Source organism: Poecile atricapillus, chromosome 18, assembly GCF_030490865.1.
Source record: "Poecile atricapillus isolate bPoeAtr1 chromosome 18, bPoeAtr1.hap1, whole genome shotgun sequence".
NCBI lineage: Eukaryota > Metazoa > Chordata > Aves > Passeriformes > Paridae > Poecile > Poecile atricapillus.
The window spans coordinates 5089903-5114446 of NC_081266.1; the positions used below are offsets into that span (position 1 = coordinate 5089903).

At 40.1% G+C, this 24544-nt stretch overlaps 1 protein-coding gene across 20 annotated transcripts in view; it reads left to right on the plus strand.

The window, feature by feature from the left end:
- The window catches only part of MICAL3 (microtubule associated monooxygenase, calponin and LIM domain containing 3), a 149193-nt gene that overhangs the window by 64063 nt on the left and 60586 nt on the right, over positions 1–24544 (plus strand). For 14 of the 20 annotated variants that reach the window (XM_058853043.1, XM_058853050.1, XM_058853047.1 and 11 more), the window contains 9 exons: positions 586–678; positions 6079–6174; positions 8240–8296; positions 10134–10238; positions 12720–12827; positions 15363–15470; positions 16112–16298; positions 19619–19707; positions 20815–20902. In XM_058853043.1, the coding sequence (XP_058709026.1) occupies positions 586–678; positions 6079–6174; positions 8240–8296; positions 10134–10238; positions 12720–12827; positions 15363–15470; positions 16112–16298; positions 19619–19707; positions 20815–20902 (931 nt within the window). The remainder of the gene's footprint in view (positions 1–585; positions 679–6078; positions 6175–8239; positions 8297–10133; positions 10239–12719; positions 12828–15362; positions 15471–16111; positions 16299–19618; positions 19708–20814; positions 20903–24544) is intronic. The other 6 variants (XM_058853053.1, XM_058853052.1, XM_058853056.1 and 3 more) reach the window with 6 other exon arrangements.

A 24544-nucleotide genomic window follows, 5' to 3' on the forward strand; every position in this document is an offset into this window, starting at 1 on the left:
CTGTTTGTTATCCAGGATGGTATCTGAACTGCTGCAACTGCAGGCTGGTTATCTTTGAAGTTAGATTGAGTCACTTGAAGCTGCTGCTGGCAGTGCAGTGTCAGCAGGATGAGGCTCAGTGTGGTTTAAGTGCCAGAGCCCTTGCTCTGCTGCATGAGTCCATCTCCACAGCTTGTGCCACATCGTGAGTGGGACCCAAGCTGGCTGCTTGAAAGCCAGGTCAAGTTTGTCTGTGCCACACTACATGTCAGCATTAGTAGTGTAACATAATCAGAATGGTGAATTCTATCCATGCAATAAAATGTTTCTTCTGCTGCTGCACATTGGCTGGCATACTCAGCCAATGATTTGAAGAAACAATTAAATGAAAGGAAAGGTCCAAAAATATGTGAAGTTTCCCATTTTTGGATGTTATTTTCCTTTTTATATTTTACTTGCTAAATGAATTCCCCCCCTACCCTATTTTTTTTTTTCTTAAATGTTTGTCTGTCTTATTCTGTATTCCATTCCTATGGCTTTCCTTGAGCTTCCTTCACTATTTTATCTTTCCTCCTTGGTCCCACCTTCCCTACAACCTGCATGCAGCAACCTGTCCTGCCTTATCAAGAACGTGTTCACAGCCAGCCATCCAGCAGACGAGAGCAGGGCCGGCTTGCTCCCATACCCCAGTGGAAACAGGTAAAGAAATTCATTCTGACTACAATGCATTGCCTGCACCCAACACCAGCTACCACTGTTGTGTTTTTAAGCCAGTCCTTTTCTAGCACCTTGTCTGAATTTGTTATTTTAAATAACTTTCATTGAATAAAGTCAACATCTCCCTTTGGTGATGATGTATGATTTAATGTTTCAAAAATATTGAATCCCATTTTCTTTGCCCTCTTATGTTAGTTTCAACTTACCAAGACTTTCACGGATGTTGCAGCAGAAATTTTTGCTATAGAATTTCTAGATACTTCTGTTAGAAATAAAGGAAACTTGTAAGCAATTATGGAAAATGGTGAGGTCAAAGATGTCATATCATCTATGATATTAAAGCTCTTCCTTGATATAAACAGTAAAATTGGTTATCAGTTTTGCTATTCCTGTGTGAAATCTTAGGTGTTCTGTAGTTGCAGGAGACTTTCCTGTGGTTTCCCTTTCTTTATTGACACTTTCTTTAATGCAGCTTTCCTCGCCAGCTTCTCACACTTGTTGCTTTGCAGACTCCTGTGATACTGTGAATTCAGTACATTTTAAGTTTTCTTCCACAAAGCGGTTCAGAATAGGGACCAACAGCAGAAAAATTAGCAAGTATCAAATTTTATTTTCCCTCCAACATTTTGGGCCATTGTCATCGCTGCTGAATTTCTTACAGCCATGTGCTTTCCAAAGCTAAGGTTCCTGATAGATCATCTTTCCAGGTATTTAAGGTTACTTACCTCACTGGCTCCATCTGCTTCCACTGTTTCCCTGTTCAAATGGCCTCCTCATGTTTCTGAGAGTGCTCAGAGGAGTTTTGCTGACAGCCAGAATTTAGAGAAACATCTACTTCTTTCTGTCTGTAGTTTAATCAGAGCATAGCCCAGAATCAAGAGGAAGAAGATGACACTGGTTTGGAAATTCGCTGTTCTCGATGAATTCACAGTGATCTTCGTGTCTGAGGCATTCAGCACAATTAATGCTGCATGTCATGACTGGTGCCATGATCTAGAAGATTTCAAGGAAGAAGACCTAAGCCCAGGAGAGTTATTGTCAGTAGGATTGTCAGGATGCTTTGGTTTCCTGACTCATTGTTTGTTCTTGTACCTTTTGTCTCATCAAAATCATCTTTATAGGCTAATGAGCACTTTGAGATGGATTCACATCATTCATGATTAAGGCAAATTTTATTTCTCAAGAACACTTAGAGCAAGGGAAGGGAAAAAAACTGATACAAAAAAGCTCTACAATATTAAGTGAGTTGATGAGCACTGCTTATATTACCTCCTGGAAAAAGGAAAACTGGATTGCAGTGGATGTCTCTCTCTGCATTCCTGCACCCTTGAGATTTCTATTTGAACCTGTTACTGAAAGTTTATGAAGGCTTTATAATTAAGTTTAGTGCAACTTTATAGTGAGTCTTTATAGTGAAACACAAATGTTCTTATTGTCATCCTTTTGTCATTGATAGAATAAAAGGACAAAGCTTTATTTCCTCTTCTAATTGAAGATTTTTCTCCTCACCAGGGAGCAGTTTTTGTTTTTGTTTGTTCTTGTTTATACCTGCACTATACAGTTTAGAAGAAATTCTAAAAAAGGAAGAAAAAATCCTTGCACTTTCCCTTGACGTCAGTAGCATCTCTGTACAGGAAGCAGTGTAGGGCATGTCTTTGAAAAATCTTTATGCAACAGTTTTCCTTTCAGAGGATTTAAATTCTTCTTTTCAACACTAGCAGTGATTGCCTTGTGTGGATGATTTCCCTCTCAGTGTTACACATGGAGATGATCTTTCCTCGATTGGCTTTACTGCGTCAGCAGAAGATGATTGATTCCTGGGTCCAGATTTCTTGCAGGATTTGCAGTGCTTTTGTAATGAAGAAGTATAAACCTGGGTCTCAAGGATGCAAAATCTGCAGGATACAAAAGGATTGAAACCCCATTGATAGGGTCCCTGTTCCAAAGGTTCTTTCCTGTGTGTCTGGGCAAGGGAAAACTATGAGTTACCTTCATTCAAAAGCCATGGACATGCACAGAGCCATTTATTGCTGACTGAACAGAGATCAGCTGAGACACTGAGCCAAGCAGCCAGCTTTTCCAAGCCTGGACAGAAATCCCTCCTGGAGGAAGCTCTTGCTGAAGCAGTACCTTGGCTGGCTGCTGAGATTCCTGATTCTGGTTGCTTGGGAAGGCAGAACCTGATAGCTGTGAGGCTGCAGCTTTTGATGGTGCTGGACTGGCCTTCTGTGTGACATCGGTCACTCTGGCTTTATAGCTCATCCCTGGCTGACAGACAGCAGGGAAGTGCTGCTGAGCACCAGGAGCTCTCACAGAATCACCAGGTTGGAAGAGACCTCCAAGATCATCAAGTCCAACCCAGCCCTAACACCTCAACTAAACTCACTGAGTGCCACATCCAGTCTTTTTTTTTAACCACATCCAAGGGTGATGACTCCACCACCTCCCAGGGCAGATAATTCCAGTGTTTTATCACTGCACATGCTGTAAAGGATTAGTATTGTTTCTGACAAGTTCTTTAGGGAGGATGATACTTGCTAGAAAGAGCTGCTCATGAAGGTTTTGGAAAAGTTTCTCTTCTGTCACAGGTGTTGAAGTTCATGAGCAGAAACTTCTGCTGCTGACTGAATATATGACATAGCAAATTCCAGCTAGTGGAGAGTGCTTTGAAGAGGAGCAAAGCAGCTCCTAAGGGGACAAAGGGTGGGGTGTGTGTTATTGAGAGAAACCACAGGTTGCCTAATGTTCTTACTGGCTGGCAAAATGAAGTTGAGATCTTCTCTTTGAGAGAATGGCAGTTATATGATGCACAGGTTTGGTTCTTCCTGTCTTTTGGAAACTGCATGGAAAAGGAAAGTATATTGCTAAATCCTGAGAGTGGTTGCAAGGAAGAGAATTGCAAAAGAAATGGTCTGGATTGGACCCACAGTTCTGATGAGAAATTTGCATCTGCCTTGGGGTATTGCCTGCTGGTGTCTGTCAGATGGAATTCCTTAGCTGTACTTGTTTACCAGTTTAAATCTAGAATCTTGCTTTACCCCTGAATTAAGATACTAGCTGAGCAGTTTGCATGAGCTTGTGAGGCAGGATCACCTCTGTGTGTTGTATAGGTGGGGTAGGGGTGGCTTGCTAAGAGAGAATTCCTAGAAAGAGTGAAATCCTGGCAGAATCTGTTCTGAAGCAGTTTTTACTTTCATCACAAGAACTTTAATGCTGTCTCTCTTGGAAAAGCAATACCTCCCAAAGAAAAAAGCGGTTAAAAACCTCACCAATCTGCTCCTCACAAAATTCTGTGTGGCCTGCATCCCTTGTGAATTGGATGACAAAAATTGATTTATTAAGTTACACTTTGAGGATGTTGACCTGTGTTGTTAAATTTGGTTTTGTGTTCTTATGAGCACCACAGCAGCATCTAAAGATGCACAAAGATATTGTGAAGTGAAAATGCACAGTGGAAATGTAGTTTTTTTATATGATGGTAGTATCACCTAAAAAGGCTGGATTGTTTCATGGTGTGGTGGTTAATCTCCTCAAATGAATGCCTGCTGTATAAGAACATCTTCCATCATGTGCTTTATTGCTCTCTGAGCCATTTTGGCTGCTTTTGGGAAAGAGAATCTCATCCAGGATCATGAAGCCACTGAAAGCCATATGGTCTATCCAGAAGAGGAGCTGACTGGGCATGGTGTGAGAGACAAACCTTTTAAACTGAATTTTGCCCTGGATTTCCAGACCCTCAGCTTATAGCCTTCGAAAGTCTTCTGCTATTGTTCTGTAGGTCTCTTAGCAGCAGCAATGTTTGAGTGTAATACATAAACTTAAATCATGTCTGATGTGTACAAAGATACTTGTAAGATGGAGATCCCACATCTTTTGGTGCACATCTTTTCTGCCTCTGGAGATCTGCTGCTTATTCTTTTGAGACCATTCCCTGAAGTGTGATAAAGGACAGTAGTACAAACTGCAATCATTTTGTATTTTTTGAAGATAAGTGATGACTGAGATGACCACAGACAGCAAGAGCTGAAACCTCGACAGGAGAGAACATAAAACACCAGTGACTTCTGCTTTTTTTACCTCAATGTTTTCATTTAAATCTGTTGATTATTTTCTGCTTTCTGGTAGTCATCCTTTTCTTTGCACACTCAGAAATAGATTCTACTGCAGTACTGACTGAACACATACTTCATACATTCAGTATTCTCAGATTTGCCTCGGAAAAATAAACAAATTTGTGAAAATTTTGACATTTGAAATGCAAACTTGGCCACAGACAGATGAAAATCCAGGAGCAGCTCTATGGTTGAGAATGTTAGCATACTTTCAGTTAGAAATTAGTGACTTCACAGCTAAGCCTTTTGAAACAGCATAAAAATGTTCCTCATCCACTGCAGTGCAAAGTCATATGCTTTAGTTTAAGCTGTTTGTAGCATCTGTTTGAGATAGAGGAGTGTATTATTTATTTAACTGTTTTGTTGAAAAGGAGAGCACCCAAACAGATGTTAGTGGCAGCTTGTCTGCAAGGGCAGTAGCAAACATCTGTAATATCTCTCTACCACATGCAGTTTTTTAGAGACTTGTCTAACAATGGCTTTGGGTACACAGCATTTTGTTTTTTCCCAGTGCAATCATTTCCAGATATGCTCTGGTGAGAACTCAAAAAGAAAAACAAAAATCAGGCAGAAGGCACATTAATAAAGAAGAAATGGTGGGGAAAAGACTGTACATAACAATAAATACAGCACTAGAAGAGCATGTTTTCTGGTGTGTTAAATTGAGGACATGGATGTGCATTGTGTAATGTGCAGACTATTAGGTACAGCTCCATTTTCTCTATAAAACAGCTGGATTTCTGTTCTAATAGAATGTAGTACATTTTAGCTTGCCTGAGATGGTGTAATGTCTGTAAGTTAGAGAGGAAGGATTTGAAGCTGGGAGCAGAACACTGACACTTGAATTGTGTTAGTAATGATCTGCAAGCAGGGGTAATTAGGTCAACAGGATGGATGTTTTTAAGCATTTTAAGGCACAGCAATAAGTAATTTTTCATAAAGCAAAGAGAGCAGTCCAATTGTGTTATGGAGAGTTCCAAGTTTTGCCTTTAACTGATTGTAAGACCTTGACTCAAAAGCTGTTGGTTTAATTGCTGATTGACACAAATCTGTGTTCATGGACTGTCAAATGTGATCTTGTGGCTCTGGGTGAAAACTTGGGTCTCTCAGCTTCAGGTGCACTCTGGCTTTAGCTCATTTGAGAGAGGTGTGAGCTTAGGATCATGGTCTCAGTTCATGCATTCTGGCCTGTCTCACCAAACCACTGGTAATGTTGCCTCTTTTCTACCATTATTATGATTTTTTTTTTCTTTTTCTGTTTTAAAAAAAGATGAGGCATAAGGAACGTTCTCGGACCTGCCCCAAAAAAGTGATCATGCTTTCTTCTTCCACTCCATCTTCCTCTCCACCGTATCCCAGGCAGCAGGTGATTCCCTCTGCATGCTCTGTCCCTTTCTCTTCATTGCTGCTTGTACAGGTGACTAGCTCACTTATCAAATAGCTTATTTACAAATACATTTCCAATTTTCTTTCTTTCAGATGCTGATAAGGGTTAGGAAGGTAGGGCAGCTTTAACTCACTGGAAGCATGAAGAGTTTCTACTGTAGACTGAGATTTTGCTCTAGGCATATTTTTTATTACAGTAGCCTTTCTCAGTTTTGAGATGCAGCAAAGTAGAAATTAAATGTTTGGATTAATGCAGGGAAAGAAAATTAAACTTTATTCCATCTTCACTCTCCATTTAAATAGGTGTGCCTGAAAATTTGCCCTTGTATCCAATTTTTTAGGATTTCTTATTTGAAGTGCTTTTTCAGTGTTGTAGTGGCCTGCACATGTTCACTGTGGTCCTTCTGTTTCTCCCACACCAGGCTCTAATCTCAGTCTGTCTGACTTTGAACTTGGAGCAGTGAGAGCTGTTCTGAGCACAGTGTGTGAATGTACATCCAGATGTTTGTGCACATGTATTTGTTGTCCCAGTTAAATATTACCTGAAATCCTTCTAATATTTGTCCTCTTGTATATTGTCATTGTGCTTTTTTGAATTGTATCCTTGTAAATTATTTGCTTTGTTTTCCTACTTTCAAATCCATTTCTTGATCAATCCTGAACTAGAGGTCCTGAAAAGGCAGTTGCAGTTCCTTAGAGGTGTCGTGACATCTCCTAAGGATTGTAGAAATTAATTTCCCCAGAGGTGGAGCATGTTTCTTTGCTGAGCTCTTTTATGCCTATAAGCTGTAAAGGAGCATTACCTTTTAGCAGAGCAGACAAATTTTATTCTTTGGCAGAAGTTTTGACTTGCCTTATTGGTGTGATTTCTCAAATTTTAATTACATCTTGCTGTTTATCTGGTGTAATTATTGTCAGCCTCCAGGACACAGATTCTTTGCTGCCTCTGTGGTGTTTGCATCTACAAGATAGATCAACTCTGCCTACTGATCCCACTTGAAACTGTCAAAAACTTACAAAAAAGGGGGTTGGTTTTCTGCCACACTGTGAACAGCAGACTTTTCAAAAAGGATACAGGAAAGGATATCTAAGTAGAATGGGTGAGGAAAGCCCTTTTCATTAGCAAAACCTGCATTTAAACTGCAGTGTAATGTTATCAGATGATGTAATATAGCTAGCTGCCTTCCTTTTGTCAAAATCCTTTGAAAGTTTTGTTTGATACATTTTATAAAAGAAGGTTTTTCCCCAACGTTACAGATAGAGAACCTAAGACAGTTAAATGCTGAGTTTCACTTTCTAATCTATAGTGTGGGATTCATTTTCCACGTAGAGAAACTTGTTTGCACTCGCTAAGGATCTGGTAGCTCTCTATTTTCCTTCTGTCACCTCTCCAAGTGTTTGTTTGTCCTGTGTCTTTTTGGTTGCCTAGCTCAGTCATGAAAGCCAGCTACTGCCAAGTGTATTTTGACAATTTTCTATGTTGTGTCCTATGGAAGTCCTCCTTCTTTTAACTCAGGAATTTTTACCCTCTGTGCTACAGAACTGATGTTAGACTCAGTTGAGTAATCTCCTTTTGGAGGCATTCTTTTTCCTTAGAAATGATTTTTTTTTTTTCCCTGAGATTGTCTTGGCCCAGGCCTCATAGCAAGTCAGATGGATCTTGTTACACTGATGTCTTTTAAAACCTTTAATTCTACTCTTCTACTGCATTTATTCTGCCACATCTTTTAAGCTTTCCATCTCCTTCCTCTGAACTAACATCACAACATGGGTTATACTGAGTGTCTTGCCATCTTTATTGCACTAATTTGATTACATTGTGGTACTATGTTGTTGTTTATTGACTTAATATGAATATATCCTTTTTTTAAAAATTCCCTACAGGAGCCAACTTGTTCTTGCCAGCTTTAGAATATTCTTAATAAAGTTCTGCTCTTGTTATGGCTTTTTTATCTGCCTGCATCATAAGAAAAATCAGATAAAGTGTGTTCTAATTAGGAAGCTGGTCTGTGATTGTTTTTAAGCTCATCATTTGTTGCCTGCAGAGATTCAGGGAACCTGGTGCCGGCTATCCCGGGGAGCAGAGCCCCAGACAGGAAAGGGTAAAGAGCATGAACAAATGGCATGGGTGCTGATGACACAAAGCTGTGGTGGATGTGTGCAATACAGAGGTGAAATACAGGGGATGGTGAAGCACACTCACCCTAATGCTGCTGTTAACACGCTGGAACTGCTGAGAGTCAGTCAGGAGCGATCCTTCCTGTGTGATACCCACAAAAATGCATAACAAGCCTTCATCAGCAATTTGCTATATGCTTTTATTTTGCCCTAGGTCGAGCACTTGAGCTCTTCTCATTCTTCTTTTCCTCTTACACCTCTTTAGTGAAGTATGCTGTGGCTGTAGCAGAACAAGAAGAGTTATGTTTTGTGCTAATTCATGCGAACATGGTTGCATTGTGTCCACCGCTTGCTTTCTGGATGGTTAAACAACTGGCATTCCATCTTGCCTCCTACAGGCCAAAGTAAAAGGAAAAATGATGAGGCATTATTTAGTATAGACACTTTGAAGCCTTCTTAACAATGAAATATTAGGCAGTCTGAACAGCTCAGTATTATACAGAAGCATGGGAAAAGAAAAGATGGGCGCTCAAAAAGACCAGTTGATTTGAATTCATATTGACAACTTAATTGACATTCCAGTACAGGCTTTGAATGAATTAAGTCATAAATGGGAGCCAGCAATAAAACTGTTGCAACTTCCAGAATGTGTTGTAACAAAAGGCTCTTGTGGGCCGAATGTTTTCTGACAGGCAGTAGAAAATGAATACGCGTGTCTGCAAAGACACAGAAGCCCACAGCTTTATAATAGGCCCCAGTTTGAGTGAAAATGATCTAGTAGGAAGGAGTAGGTGGAACGGAAAGCAGCTTGAAAGGAGAGAGTATTATTAATGCATCTGAATGGGAAATGTGTTTCTTGTAAACTGGGTGTCAACCCAATTTTCTGTTCTGCATTGGAGGATAATTAGTAATACAGAGCAGCACCCTGGCATTATTGACAGATCAAGCCTCGGATTTCTTGATGCACATATTTGTAGTCCCTGGTCCGTTTAATTTTGTATTCTACAAACAAATTAGCTGATGGCTGTGTGATACTGCAGTGATAGTCCTGCCTTTTATAGCAGGCCACCTGCCAGCTCTTTTTTCATGTCACCAAGTGCACCACAAAACAGTTTAGGAACATTGATATGAAAGACCAGAATAGCAGAGGTGTCAAATATTGTGCCTAGAGTGTATTGACATGGTAGTGCAATAAGAACAAGTAGGACAAGTAGGACAGTGAAGTTACATAAGTAAAACTGGCAGCTTCTGTGACTGATTTTGCTGTTCTTTGCTTTATTTAGACAGGCTCATTAAACATGCTCTCTTTGGCTTGTAGAGTATTTATTTTGCATGTACCACCATCTTTAAGAAATTAATTCATTCTTTATGAGAACTGAAGGTCATTACCCTAAAATGTATTTCTGTACACAAAATCTAAGAAACAAATAAGTACAACTTGAGATATTGAAAAGAAATCCTTGAGAATGGAGAACTACGGGAAAATAAACTGACAAATAAGGCTCTTTATGCATTATAAAGCCACATTTTAAATTTATTTTTTGATGGTAATGCCAGAGAGAGAGGCTATGTGCTTGTTTGATATTGGCTGCAGCAGTCCTAGGAGGAGTTGTAAATAACAATTAATTCCACTGGTTTTTATTGCCCCTGAGGGTCAAAATGTAGCACTTCATTAGAAAAGTAGATATTGGGGGGTTTTTACATGAGAGCTTTAGCTACTGTTCTGCATGTGAATGTAATACCTTTTGGCTGGCCATTTTGGTGTCTCTTCCTTTTTGTGCTGTTTTTTTTTTACTTCCCGCCTCCTTCCTCGTCTCGCAGAGATCTCCTCGTTTCTTTTCTCATGACCAAGTGGCCATGAATGTTGAGCAAAGGGCATTTCAGCTGGCTGCCCTCCTGGAGTCACGCCGTGCACTGAGGCATCAGGTGACTACAGCCCTGCCTATCTACAGCTGACCTGTAGCAGTGTGGGATTCTGGTACAGGTGAAATCTTGGCTCAGAAAGAGAGAGAAAAAAAAAAATCACTAAAAATATGATGACCACTACTCTACAGTCATGTGGTTAAAACAACCATCAACTCTTTTGTCTTGCCATTTCTTAGCTGTTTGGTGAGTGACCCTTTCTGTTCCTCAAAACAAAATATGAACAGTGAAGTAAAAAGCAGCCTCTAAATTTCAGAGTAAATGCTGAAGCCCAGCTGGGCTCTGGATCAAGTCATCTCACAGTGGTCATTTAATAGTCAGCTGCTCACAAATTTTATTTGCTTCTGGAAGCAAGAATATTCACATTTTCCAAGCTTAATTCCTGGCTCTTTAGTACTACTCTTGTGTCCATCCTTCCTGTGCAGTTGTTTCCAATGGTAGATCTGGCAGTTTGTGCAGATTGTCTTTGATTTCAGTGTTCACTTTTGTTTTGTTTTTGGTTTTGAGCTTAATTTTCTCTCCAGTCTGTTGTCTTTGGGCTATGGGAGCATGCCAGTTTGAACTGTGGTTTCTTTGGTTGCTCTCTGTTTTCAGTTATCTTCAGCAGCGTTTGGCAAACTGCAGAGTGCTTTTTTGGAAAGCACCATCTACAGAAGTGATTTTTTTTCATAACTTTACTGTTTTGAGTTAACCATCCCAAATCAAGCTGTCTTTTTGAGGTGGAGCATAAACAGCCCCAGAACTTTTGTTGGTGGGCATAACTTTTGCAAGCCCTACTAAAAAGAATTTTGTGACATCAAGGTCACTTCCCATTGCTGGGGTTTTTTGGGATGCCATCTTTTTCTGATAATTAAAATCACAGAATCTCCAAGAAGGAGCAGCAAATCTTTGAAATTAGATTTGAAATTTTGGGGACAAGCTATGAAGGCCTCAATAATAAGCCTACTTTAAACACAGTGGCATCTCTTTGTTAATGGGTGCCATGACTTAATATCTAAAGCAAGATTCACAATGCTCATGTGCATTTCCTTATTCAATTAAAATGATGATACAGACATGAAGATCTAGACCAAAATACTTTGCTCCCACCTTTTATAGCACTCTCTGGCAATTTTTAATCCCCTTTCAGAGGGTGTAAAAAGATTACAGCATTGTGATGCAAAGACAGCAATTATTCTTGAAGTTGTCTAATTTCTGTATTGTGCAGAATTGAAAAGGAGGAGAGACTGAGAACACAAAGTAGAGGAAAGCATAAAGTGGGTAGGGCAGAGAGGAAAAAGGAAACAGATGTTGGAACACTGCGAGCAATGATGGATTATGATGTGGGATTTAAAGGAAGAAAACAAGAAAAATACTAAGAGAAGGCTTAGCAAAGTAAGACATTTTCAGAGAAGAAACTTGATTAAATGTTGATGTACAGAAAATTTTTGTATGAATAATAATATTAATTATAAATTGGGGAAATTGTGAAAGCCAATCTCTTTTCCATTTTGCTCAGTGAATTCAATCTTGAGGTTGGTCTATTCCAAGTGGTTAGAAGTAGCTATTTTCATGGGTCATGCAGTTACATGACATTTAGTTTTCCTTTTTATAACTAAAACCATAATTTATTTTGCAAAGAAAGCCAGTTATTTTTTTAATGTGCATATTTTTTTTCTTTCCAGACTATAATTTTTAGGAATGCACAGTTTCTTCCAGTACTGTTTGTCTGATACTTCCAACTTTCAATTTTTTCCTATTTATATGAATTATTTCTTGGGAGATGGGCATAATTATCCACAGAGATGATGATGAGGATATATTAGAAGATGAAATTTTGGGTTCTCCTGTGAGGAGCCAATTTCAGAAGGATGCGGGTTTTCAGTCTATGGTTTATTCTTTGCCATTTGAGAGTCGAGATCAGCAGATTATTTTATATTGAATCAATATAATCTATTTTGGTTCGGTGTTTCTAATCTGCTTGCAGTGAATTTTAGGTTGGGAATTTGCTGTTAATTACTGGAAATACATACAAGCTAACTTCTTTCTCTTCTGTCCCCCAGGAGAGCAGACTTTTGGTTTATATAGTTAAAATGTAGAAGAGATCTCACGTGGCCTGAAAGATGATCGTAGTGCCTTGGGCCAGTAATAGAGAACAATGGGAGATACAGAAGGAGCAGAGGAAATTGATTTGGGGTCTTTGCCAGTGGCTTAGTTGGTTGGGTTACAGGAGGTTGGACATCTGTGGAAGTAGGTAACTGCTTCCAAATGCTCCTAAATAATGTAAAACCTAATAAAGAGCAAATTAAGAATAACTACACTGCATCCCTAGGGAGAAAGTAAAGATACACTGGGTATTTTTCTCACAGTTTTCCTGTAAGAGTCTTTAAAAAATTGTTCTTGAAGGTAGCCAGAAAGGCCTGGGATGGGTTTTTTTTTTTCATTTTTCCTTCTCTCTTAGAAGAGAACATGTATGATTGTGTTGATGTTTATTTTATGTTTTAGCCTGAGAGCGAGCCGTCTCGCCGATTCTTTGTTGACCAGTGGGAGCTCTCCCTTAGCCTCCGCTCCTCCAACCGCCCTTCCTCACCCTCATCCGACTCTCTCCGCCAGGTAGCCCTCTCCTGAGCACTCCAGGTGCACTCAGCTGCCTCTGCTTGCCAAGGACACCCCACTGGCACTGCTTCACCTGCAGAACCTCTGTGCTTATTCATGCCCAAAGGAGAAGCCAGAGGCTGCCTGTGCCTGGCACAGCTCGGGTGTTGTCAGCCTTAAAGCGGTTTGAAAGGAAATGTTTTTAACATTCCGTGTCCGTGAGAAGTTTGTGGTGCATCTCACGCTCAAACCAGGGGGTTTGAGCACTGATAGTCCTTCTGGCTTTGCAGTGAAGCTTTCTGGTTTTGCTTGCTGCTTTTGTTGAAGTTTTGGGCTAAACAACAGAATGTGTTTGTGCGTATATGGTTAATGGACAGTGTGAAATAAAATGTGCTTTGGCTTTTTGATAATTCACTGACAATTTCAACTAGTTACAGTTGTCCTACGTAAACAGCAGGAACTTGATTTGACCTAAGCTGGAGCAGGTTCTTTGCCTCCTTTTGAAAATGCTGCAGAACATTCCATCTCTTGAAAACCATAGGAAGAAAGATAAAATGCTTCACTTAATACCCCTAATTAGGCCAGATGTGATATGTAGGCAAAAACCAAAACAAATCAGAAACACACAACCCCAAATGAAAAATTCAGCAAGTAAATTTCTCACACCAAATAGTCCAAGGTACTGTGAGTTAATATTAACATATTCATTTTTTGAGCACAGAACTTCTTATGTGCTGGCAGAAATGTAAAGATCCTGAAGGATCTGCAGTTGAAGGTTTCAGATCAAAACTTGATCAGGGGAAATCTGGTTCAGCTAAAAGGAAGTTTTTCCCTGGAAATGTTTGATCTCTCTTCTAAGAAAACTTTAAAAGCCTTAAAGGTCTCTGATCATTCAGAAGAAAGGGAAAACTCTTGGCCAAATTATGATTGCCAGTTAAAAATCAATGCTGAAGGAAATTGTAGAAGTGAGCACCATTTTAAATGTAATGTTTGACAAGATATGTGTCATTGAAAAGCAACTCTGCACTTATATATGTAGAACCTGGAAAACTCTGAAAGACAAATCATTTGTTATTTCCTGCATTTAGAAATACTGCAAGTGCTCTGCCTCTTGGAATGGAATCAGTAGACAGGTATAAATTCTTTCTGGGTAGAAATAATCCCCCTCATTACTGCAGTGACAAAGAGCTTAAGGAATTAGGACTGTAGTGACAGCAGCAGTAATCTCTGGCTGAGCACTCCATTTTCATCATCTTTTTTCCCCAAAGAAGTACCCATTCTGTGATGAATTTCAGTTTTTGGGATGCTTCCTGCTGTTCTCGTGTCTGAACTTGTGAAGGTTTTACACATTGCTAAAAGGCTAACAACCACACCTATTAAATTAGTTATTAGTTGTGGGAAATAACTACTGTGCTTCAAGCAAGGGGGGGTTTTAAGATACAACTTTCATTTTGTTATCCTTGGCATTTCCCACTTGCTAGAAGCCGAGTGGCTCTCTGATCCTGTATTAGCTAAGAATCCAGCTAGAAACATTCATAATGCTGCTTAGTGTGGAAAAGGGAAGTTGCTTGGTGTGCTCTGAGCTGCTCTGAGTCAAATCCGTGGCGTTTGCAGTGTGATTGAGCTAACGTGGATGGAACCACCTCATTTTCTTAACCACCTAATTCTTGCCAACGGTTGTGTTTCCTGTGAAAAACACTTCCTCCACTCCTTCAGTGATTGAACTTGGCTTGCAGACACTCATTTGGTACCATCTAAGGTAACAGCTGACTTGCCTAGACTGCTGAAAATACTGGAGGGTTTTTAGATATCCAGAGTTATGGAGTCAGTCTGTGCCCGTGAGGGAGAAGAGCCAAGTCATAAAGCTGTGTTCAGGGTTGAATAAATACATGTTCCAGATGTATGCAGGTATGGCTTTAATGCATTGGATGAGGCTCTTCCATCTTTTTCCATATAAACCTCCACGTATTTTTAGCACTGGAAGAAGTAATATTTTTGAGTCTCTGTGAGTTCTTTAGTTAGGGACTTGTCCCTGCTCCGTGAATGCTCTGTAAATTAATTCTTTCCAGGTGCAAAGCATACAAATACACTGTTGTAAATCAGCATGTTGCATTAGACTTGGTAACATTCCTTCTAGAAAGATCTTTGTTTCTGATGTCAATTTTTCCTGAAACCTAAATTCTTAACCTATATTCAGCCTCATCTTTTAGAAGAGTCTATACTCAAGTTTCCAGGGGCAAAATACCCCATAGGTAAAAACAAGATCTGCTCCCTTCGTCATCATAGTATTCCTGGAACTTAAACTTAAAAAATGCAAAATGCAAGTCTTCCTGTCAGCTCCTACAGGTGGTCCTGGACTGTACTTGTGATTTCTGATGACACTGGCTTTGCTATTACTACTTGTCACTTTATATTGTCCACTGTCTTGGCATGATTTGACCTCTCTGCACCTTTTCACCACCTAACCTCTCATCATTCTAGTTATATTTTTAATTTGATTTTTTTTTTTTCCTTTTCTCACATCACACTTGTTTTATTCAACCCATCTGGTAGAAGTACATAAAGATGTACACAGGCGGAGTGAGCTCATTGGCTGAGCAGATAGCCAATCAGCTTCAAAGGAAAGAGCAACCCAAAACCCTTCTAGACAAGAAGGAACTGGTAAGACGATGTCAAAGATAACGCGTGTTTGTGATTAGATGTTGTGTAGATCTCCAGTTTTGTGAGTGTCCAGTTGTTGCACCACTGGTGGAACCTGTCGTAGCTTTGTGAGAGATTTTTGTTTCCCTTCTTCCATCCACCCTCACTCCTGCCCTCGTTTTCTTTGCCAAATATTTTAGTCTAATGCCAGCGTCCAAAGACTGTGCATAGTGAATTGAGAAAGCTGTTCATAATACTTCTGCACTGCTGCTCTCTGGAGGAAACACTGCTTCTGGTAATGTAGGTCTAAGAATTGCTGTTTGAGGGTGTTCTAATGGTTTTGCCTTTCTTCATAAGCTTCCTTAAGTCACTGATTTCAGGGTCACCATTAATAGTACTGGTGTCCACTCATCTACCCAGAACTTGTTTTACTCCTGGTAGATGTAGGCATGGCATCCTAGGACCCTTTTTCCTGGATGACAAGGTTAGTTTTTGGTGTCCTGGTTAAAACCGTGACTCGTGTCCAAGAACTGCAGCATCCACGTGCGAGAGAACCGCAGCAGCATCCAGGTGCTCCTGTACCCACATAAACAAAGAGCAAACATGACCTTGGTGTGCCATCTGGACACACACAAATTCAGCCATCCTTGTTTTGTGTCCAGGGCTCTCTGAAGAAGGAGTTCCCCCAGAACCTGGGAGGCAGTGACGTGTGCTACTTCTGCCGCAAGCGCGTCTACGTGATGGAGAGGCTCAGTGCCGAGGGCAAGTTCTTCCACCGCAGCTGCTTCAAGTGCGAGTACTGCACCACCACCCTGCGCCTGTCCTCCTACGCCTACGACATCGAGGATGGTAAGGGGATGGCCTCCTGCCCACCACTCTGTCCTGGAAGCTCTTTTGTTGCTTGAAAGTTATTTGGTGAGTTAGGGAAGAGAGTAACTTCCATTCTCTATCTCTCAAGCTGTTGGAGGTTCACGGGTTCCTTATGGCCAGGTAACGGTGGCAGAAGAGCAGCCAAGCTCATAGGAATTAATACAACATTGTGATGGTGCCTAGAGAGGCTCCCTGGAACAGAGGCTGGACAGAGATAAAGGAATAAAGTGGATATTTATTTATTAAAAGGCCTTCAAAAGATGCACCTTGGGCAGTGCAAGAGCCTGGCTGTGGCTCCACCCAAGATGGACCCTGGGTCAGGAGTTTTCACACTTTTATAAGTTTTGGTCCATTTCCATATTGGGGTTAATTGTCCAATTACAGCTTCAGGTGATGAAATCCCATCCTCTCAGTTTGCTCTCTTCAGTTTGGTGTTGTTTATACTTTTTGGGCCTGAAGCTGCAGCGTTGAAACCCTTGGTTCTGGGGCTGGAAAAGGATTATTTTATCTGCCTGAACTGTGAGGAGAATTTGCTGACACTTTATGTGAAGTTCAGAGTCTCACACAAAGGCAGTGCAGAATCTTAAAAACATGAAAGCTAAAACTTAAAGCATCATTAACAGCTGCTAGAATGCAGGGAAACAAATAATAACTGGAGGCTTTAAAAAGCTTTACAGGCTGCATTTGAGGGCTAGACCTTTTACTCTCCTCATTTGACAGTATTTAAATAAAACTGAGTTTAATACCACTTAAGAGAAAATTACAAGTTGGAGAGAAATGTGGTCAGCTTGTTCTTCTTGAAGATACCACAACTGTCCAACTCTGTATGTTTATTTTAGATGTAATAAAATAGGAAATTTATACTCAAGGGCTGTGATAATAAGTCATTACAAGCTGAATTCTGTTTATATAGAAAAAATGGAACATCAAAGTTGAGTAGAGGTAAGCCAGTGTTAGAGTAGTTACTGAAGATTCAGTAATGACTCATTTTCTGTATCTGACAGACTAAAGAGAGAAAAATATGATTACAAAAACTTGCTGATGCCTCAATTTAAAGAATATAACATGCTAAGAATTAAGAGAAGCTTCAGATATACCCTACAAGTCTGAGAAACCAGACAATATGTCAGCAATTCAGAAACTCAGTTTATCAGCAAAGTGAGCATATTAAAGGTAATAATTTGAGATCATCCATCACCTGTGAAAAGTGATCTCCTTGCAAGGGTAGCTGTGTATTACAATCTTTGTTTGAGCAGTAATTGACAAAAACATCACATTTTCTGAAGAAAACATATTAGAAAATACTTCAGGTAAATGTTTCACATCTGCAGGTATCCATTTATTTTCTTACACAGCTGCCTATCTTTAATCCAATCTCAGTGGGGAAAAAAGTGCAAAATAGTGTAAAACTAGTGATAAGTCAGGTGCAGAGGATTCTATTTCAGACATCATGGTGTAGAAAACAGGAAAAAAGTGTTAGTACCAGTAGTTTTCCCCACTGATTGAGACAAAGAGGGAGTAAAAATTTAAAATAGATGTCACAGGTTGACACTCCAAGATGTTCTGCTGCAGATTGAAATTGATGGGTGTCCACTCTGTGTAACTAAGAAGAATCTTTTAGTATATACTAGGTAGAAAAATGGCTGTGGAAACACCATCTGGTTTAAGGGGCAAAAAGAACTAAAATTGTGTATTCATAATGCATTATATAATGACTTTGAACTAATGGACTTGCTGGGTTGTGAAGAGTTGAGGAAACTCACTCATCAAACCAGACTCCCAGTAAGGAATAGAAACCCCTTTATTGCTTGTGTGGAAGGTCAGCAGACTTGGCAGGCAAGTTTAAAGGGGCCAGTGGTAATTTTGAAATCAACATATAAAAGTAACATCTTTGTCAGAAATCAAAGTCGAGAAAAAGCATTTTTTGAGCCCTGCTGTTATTTTGAGCACTCACAAATAGTTGATTTTCTGACTGACTGTTCAGCAGTAACAGACTGAGTTCCTCTGTCAGCTGTAGGGGCTGAAACAGTTTTTACCACCAGATATTTAGTGATTCCCTGTGCAAGCATGCTTGTGTTATGACCAGCTAATTCTCAGTGAAACAAACACAAAGCTTGCAGTTTCAGCAGGCTAACAGCATTCCTTCTGAAATATTACATGCCTAACAGTTGTATGCCTATATGAAGCATATATGGCTAAACAGAAATCTGTGGTGTCCTATCTAATGTAATTGTGAAAATGTAGCTCACATTTCATTCTGAGCTTTCTTTGAGAGGAAAAAAACCAAAGCTATACACACATTGCTGCTGTTCATCTGTTTGGGCTGACAAGCATTCTGCAGCCTTCTGCAGTCAGTGTCTGGTTTTAGGCTTCAAAGTCTGAGAGTTTTTATGTAAGAGGTTTTCAGTTGTTACTCATTTCAGACAATCTCAAAAAGCAGGTTTTGGTAAGAGTGAATATTAAGAAATACTCCTTGAAGTAAAGATTTGTAGAAAGATGTTTGTCACTTTTCATAAAGCATTTTGCAAATACCAGCAGAGGGAAAAGGCAGAGGTCAGAATATATGTTGGGAATGCATTTTCAAAGCTCTAGGAATGGGACAGCAGTGGGGAGTGCTATGGGCTGCATGTACCAAGCAGGATACACTGATAAAGGTACAGTGGAAGATAATTATGAGGTATCAGTTTGCTGCTTTTATTAGTACCAGTAGTATTTGCATGATGGCATTGCTAATGCTGCTTTGTCTTCCTGACAGTGCTCAGATACCAGTGAAAAACCTCTCTAGACTTGTGGGGTGTTAGTAAAGCCAGCAGGATCACAAAAGGTCTTATTTGTGAAAATGAATCATTGTCCTTTCTACAAGTAGCCACTGTGCATTTTGAGAGATGGTTCTTTGGGAGTTAACACTGTCCTCTCCCACTTTCCTCTGCTGGTTGTATTAATTCTTGCTTTTTCCAAAAGTGCTTCTGCCAGCTTTTCATGTGATGATTTCTTTGTTCCTCACACACTGCCGCATTGTTAGCATGTGATACCACACAAGCCTGCAGCTTTGCTTTGGTGTTTGACAGGATTTTAAACTAAATGGCTCTCAGGCACCCAATGGAAAGGAGGCTAGTTACAAGGGTAGACAGCAGGGCTGGATCTAAAACTTCAGCCAGTGTTTGTCTCTGCATATAGTGAAGAAATTAGAGAGAGCAACAGGAGTGGCAGCAGAAAATAAGTTGCAGTGAGATGGACATTTATATTGTGCTAAATTCCTGTATTCCTGTTGCTGACCATCATTTGTGTTTTATCTGCAGGTAAATTCTACTGTAAACCTCACTACTGTTACCGAGTCTCTGGTTATGCTCAGAGGAAGAGGCCAGCAGTGGGTCCTCTGTCAGGAAAGGTAACTCATTATTTTTTGTCTAACATGCCACTTTAATAGATTTTGGTTCTTAACATTGGGAAAGTCTGTGTGATGGTTTGGGGTTTTTTCAGAAAGTAGAAAAATTCAGAGTGTATTTAGTTGCTTTATGTATCATGAAAGCTTGCAGTCCAACTAAATCTTATTTAAAAGCAGTTCCTCTACTTAATACTGCTCTTTTCATGGTACTTACTATGAAATGATGTGTTTTCCCATCCAAAACAGAATTTTGATTTGTTTTTCTTGTCAGCTGAAATAATTTCTCAGCGTACGTTGAGACTAAATGAATAATGGTACCAGTTCTGGTTTTGCTTTGTTTCTCTATGGTTTTACTTAAGATGAAACAAATTGTTTTCATTTCCTTTGAAACATAAAGTTCTACCCCACTTGCATAAGATGCAAAGATGACAAGCTTTCATTTCTGAAGGTCTGCTGTGTGTTAACAGGAACCTGCATGGAAAGACAGAGTATCCCCTTTCCTATACTACCATAATAGAAGTATTTGTGCTGTAAATATAGGATGAAGAGACACTCTGTAATACAGAAAAGTCCCTCAGCTTTTGTCATTATAATCCAAGGCACCTAATTTTTCTCCTTAAGCCCCTTTTCAGTATTTTTGCATACACTGAGCGAGCTACATGCTGGTTTCTTAAGTTCTGTTAAACTTGTGTGCTGCAAACTGCCCTTCTCCCTTAAATGATATTTTCCTTTGTGCTAGCAGTGGTGTCTGTCCTTCTGCCTGATTCTCAGTTTTATTAGTACAAGCTGAAGCTGTACTCCTTTTTGGAAGGATAATAGATCCATCCCAATATGTGCCATACTTCCTGCCAAAACTAAAGACTAAAAATGGTACCTGTTTTATTTCCCAGAGGAGCAGACCTCAGGGATCTTACTGCTTGGACTTTCTTGGCTATCCAGTTAGTTTTTGAGAGCTTTAATAAAACCTTAAACTGGGAAGGAGCACGCTTGTTTTTCAGCCTTTGCCTTATGGTGATGATTGCAGGGTATCTCAATTCCTCTCTCGGCATGTTCAGTACACACAACAATTTCAATTTTAACGTGAATTTACCTTCCCCCACGTTCTTCCAGGACACCAAAGGACCTCTGCAGGACACCATGGCCAGCGAAGGGAACGGACGGGCCAACAGCATCCCCACCTCAGCAGAGAGGGCCCCAGGTAGCTCCGCTTCCTTCTTTAGCAGGGTGGTGCAGTACTCGCTCGGCCTCGTGGGCAGAGTTAGGGTGGTGAGCCAGCGCCTGCACAGCACAGTCTCCTCCATTGGGCACCACATAGCCCAGAACCCTCTGGACTCCTTTTTCATGTGTCAGCTGCTGGCATTTGGGGTTCCCTTTCTCTATGTGCAGTCAGAAGTTCTCGGGCAGATCCTAGGGGAGTTCTGTGGGCAGCCTGCTGACCAGTAAGAATTCATGTGACCCCACTTTGAGCTGTGTAACTCATTTGGTTTTTGCGGTGCCGTGTGAATTTTGTGTGTTACGTGGAAATCTCGATATATTATTTTGCACTGTGGCTTTGGGGCCTAGATGTTCTCAGTTCTTTCAAGGACATTATTTGAAAGAATTCCAGGAAAACACAGATGCTCAGTTGAGGGTCTCCTGTGAGTCAGCCCAGATAAAGAGCCCTGCAATGTATGCAGCTCGGTGTCAGTGAAATTCAAAGTTTTTCTGAAGCACTGGAATAGCTCACCAACTGTGATTTCTGTGTTTTCCTGAATTCTGGGTGTGGTTTCTCGTTCTCCCAAGCTTCTCTTTATTAATCTGGTACTTGAATGGGAAAGATCCCATTATCTTTGGATTGTGTCTCCTTTGGAATTCTGGGTGTCTGACAGCTAATGGGATTGGATTCCTTAAACCCCTCGAATTTCGTGGTGCTGGCAAGTCATGGTGCTCTTCCCTCTGCCAGCATCTGTGCTGCTCCTGGCCCTGGCTTTGGAAATGGGGTGGTGAATGTGTGTCTTACTGTAGTTTTCCCTTTTAACTTGACATTCTAATTCCATCTAACACGAGAGAAGTGTCTGTGCTACAAATGCTCGTTTGCCCAGCCCCCAAGTGCTCCTTTTGTGATGTCAGAAAAAGGAAGAAATATTAATTTCTAGTACTTATTCCAGAGAACTATGAATAAGCTAAATCAGCTGCTTTTAGAAAGGGAATATACTTAGGGCAATACTTTGAGAAAAGAATGTTTACATAGTACCAGTTGAGAAGACCTTAAAAACACAAAGGAGAGATAAAAATCATGGTGTTCTTTGACTTTATATTGTTATACAAGTGTTTCTAAGATTGTAACTGAATGCAATCTGACAGAAATTTATTCTTAGTGTGTTGATTCTTGGAGTGTAGTTACTTTCAAGATTTCCCCTTTTGTGTGTGTGCAATTTCCATATGGCAAAAGTGAGAAAAGGGTAGGGAAGAATGATATTTGCAAAATGCTATGGACTTTGTGTGAACTACAGCATTTTTTGCATAACTGGATAGATTTAAAACTGCTTTCTCTGAAAGTGAAAAAAACTTTATTTTTCTTGTAGCTTGGAGCATATTCTTAAAGATGAATAGAAAAATATATTTATTGATGCACAGGGCAACTGATGTTCACATAAGGTGTTTGTTTTGTGGAGTGAAGCTGTAGGTGATGGTAATTGGAAGGAGATTTTAATCACATTTATCAATTAGTTTATCACAGCAACTGCTGGCAGAAAATCTCTTTTGATTTAAATCAAATTTAATTGCTTTTACAAAGGAACAGTCAGCAAGTAGCACCTAAATGAGTGAACAGTAGGGCATAGTTTGTGACAAACTTGTATAAATCAGATAAAAATCAGCTATAAATCAGCTGTCTCCTTCTCTAGTGGTGGCACAATCCCATAGCAGCACTGTAGTACTTCAAGAGAAGCAAGATGGAACAGACAGCATCTTGTCTAATGGCAAAACTTGAAATCTAGAGCTCCTTCTATTTGCTTTCTGCTTTTTAAAGCAGCATTTAACTGTAGCATAATGTTTAGAGCTTTTGGACCTTTTAAATCTTTGCCCCTTGCAGTGCCCAAAGTGCATTAGGACACCTTTCAGGCAGTGTGTTGTGCATTTTCTGGTGTGCATGGCAGAAATATCTTCAGTGGTAGAAGAGGTGAGCAGTGCCTCTGTTGTGCTAAGGAAATACCATTAGTGGCTGAGTTTTCTTTTCTTTGTGCAGTATGATTTAAGTAAACTGTGGAACTACTGACTTAGCAATGGTTAAGAAGCAGGAGGAAGCTAAATGGAATGTACTTTAAAAACAAGCCACAGTGGCATTAAAGGCAGGTCAGTTCTCTGTTAAAGTCATGTTCTCTATGTGCTTACCCTCAGCTCCTGTTCTTGCTGGGTAGCTAGGTCAGGAAACCTGTGATGGGTTTTACAGTTATTTATGGCTTGAGAAAATAAACCTTTTTGAACTACCAAGCTTACCTATACAGTGGAAAACCAGGATATTATTCCTGAATAATCAGGAGTCTGTAAGATTACATCTCAATGTAACTCCTGAATTTAAATTATTTGTGTATATGCTTTCTTGCAAACTTTCACTGTAGGCTAGACAAATACCTGGAGCAAGAACCTGTCTGAGATGGAGACAGAGACAGGGCTCTGATTCCCAGCCTCCACTTGATCCATCTGCTCACTCACCTAGTACAGGTCATACATCTGAAAGTGTTTTACTTCCTTTAAGGCAAGACCACCAAATGGAATTTGGCAATAACAATTTCAGGCCCTGAGGTCTGAGCTAATCCTCAGCAGTGAGGTAGGTTGTGGTGTAGGGTGTTAATTGCCTCTGAAAGGATTAAGTAAAAGCAGAGAAGTGTGTAACATTCTCAGGTTTGATATTTAGTGGCAATGTAAAGACAGCTTAGAGGGTAAAGGGAAGGTGTACAACAGTAACATCCACTTTTCAATATATAAAAAGGCAGCCATTTTTATATTTCATACCTGAGAGTTAAATTCAGCCCTGACTTACCAAAAGTGCTTGTTTCAGGGAGCTTTATGGTGGCTCATGCAAGACCAGCTTTTTAGTAGTTGCCATGAAATCCCAAATGGATGTAAATTGCCTGGGTTTTCTCAATACATTCACTGCCCCCTTTGCTATACCACCAAACCTATTTTAGCCAGCTTGATGCTTAAAATATATTCAACCACAAAACAGCCTTCAGCAGGTTTAGTCAGATGAGGTGAGACTGCTCACAATAAACCTTTTCTTGTGCTGTCACTAACCTGTTTGGATTAACTTTGCTAAAGATGTCAGTCCCTGCCTGGGTGGCATTTAGTGATGGTTGCAGGGCTCAGTCTGTGATCAGTGAGTTGAGGTTTGTTCAGCTGGGATCAGCCTTTTTGGGAAGGGTTTGCTGCGTGGTCCTGCCCTGCAAGGGGAGCTTCTGGAAACCTTCAGTGTGGGAAGTGGCAACAAGCTTTTGAGCAGTGGCTGCCATTCTCTCTGGGAAAGGGAAGTTGGGGACAGCTGGGACAGCTCTTGCTGTGCTTTTGGTCTCGCTGAACTGTGGCATGCTTGTCGTAGATTCTGTAACTTTCTGTACCTTGTCTGCCTGTTTTTCCTCTATCTCCTGCATTTGCCTTTGTGCCAAAATGCTGCTATTGCCAAGAAGAAAAAAAAAAAGCCAAACAAAGAACTTTTGCTTTTCAACTGTCTCTCCCTTTGATAATCTGTAACTGCTGTGTCTTGGAATTTTTTTTTAATATTATTTACAGTACTTTATACGGTTTTAATGTGCTTTTAATGCAAATGCTGTTCTTCTGTTTGTTCTAAAGGTCTGTAAGATTG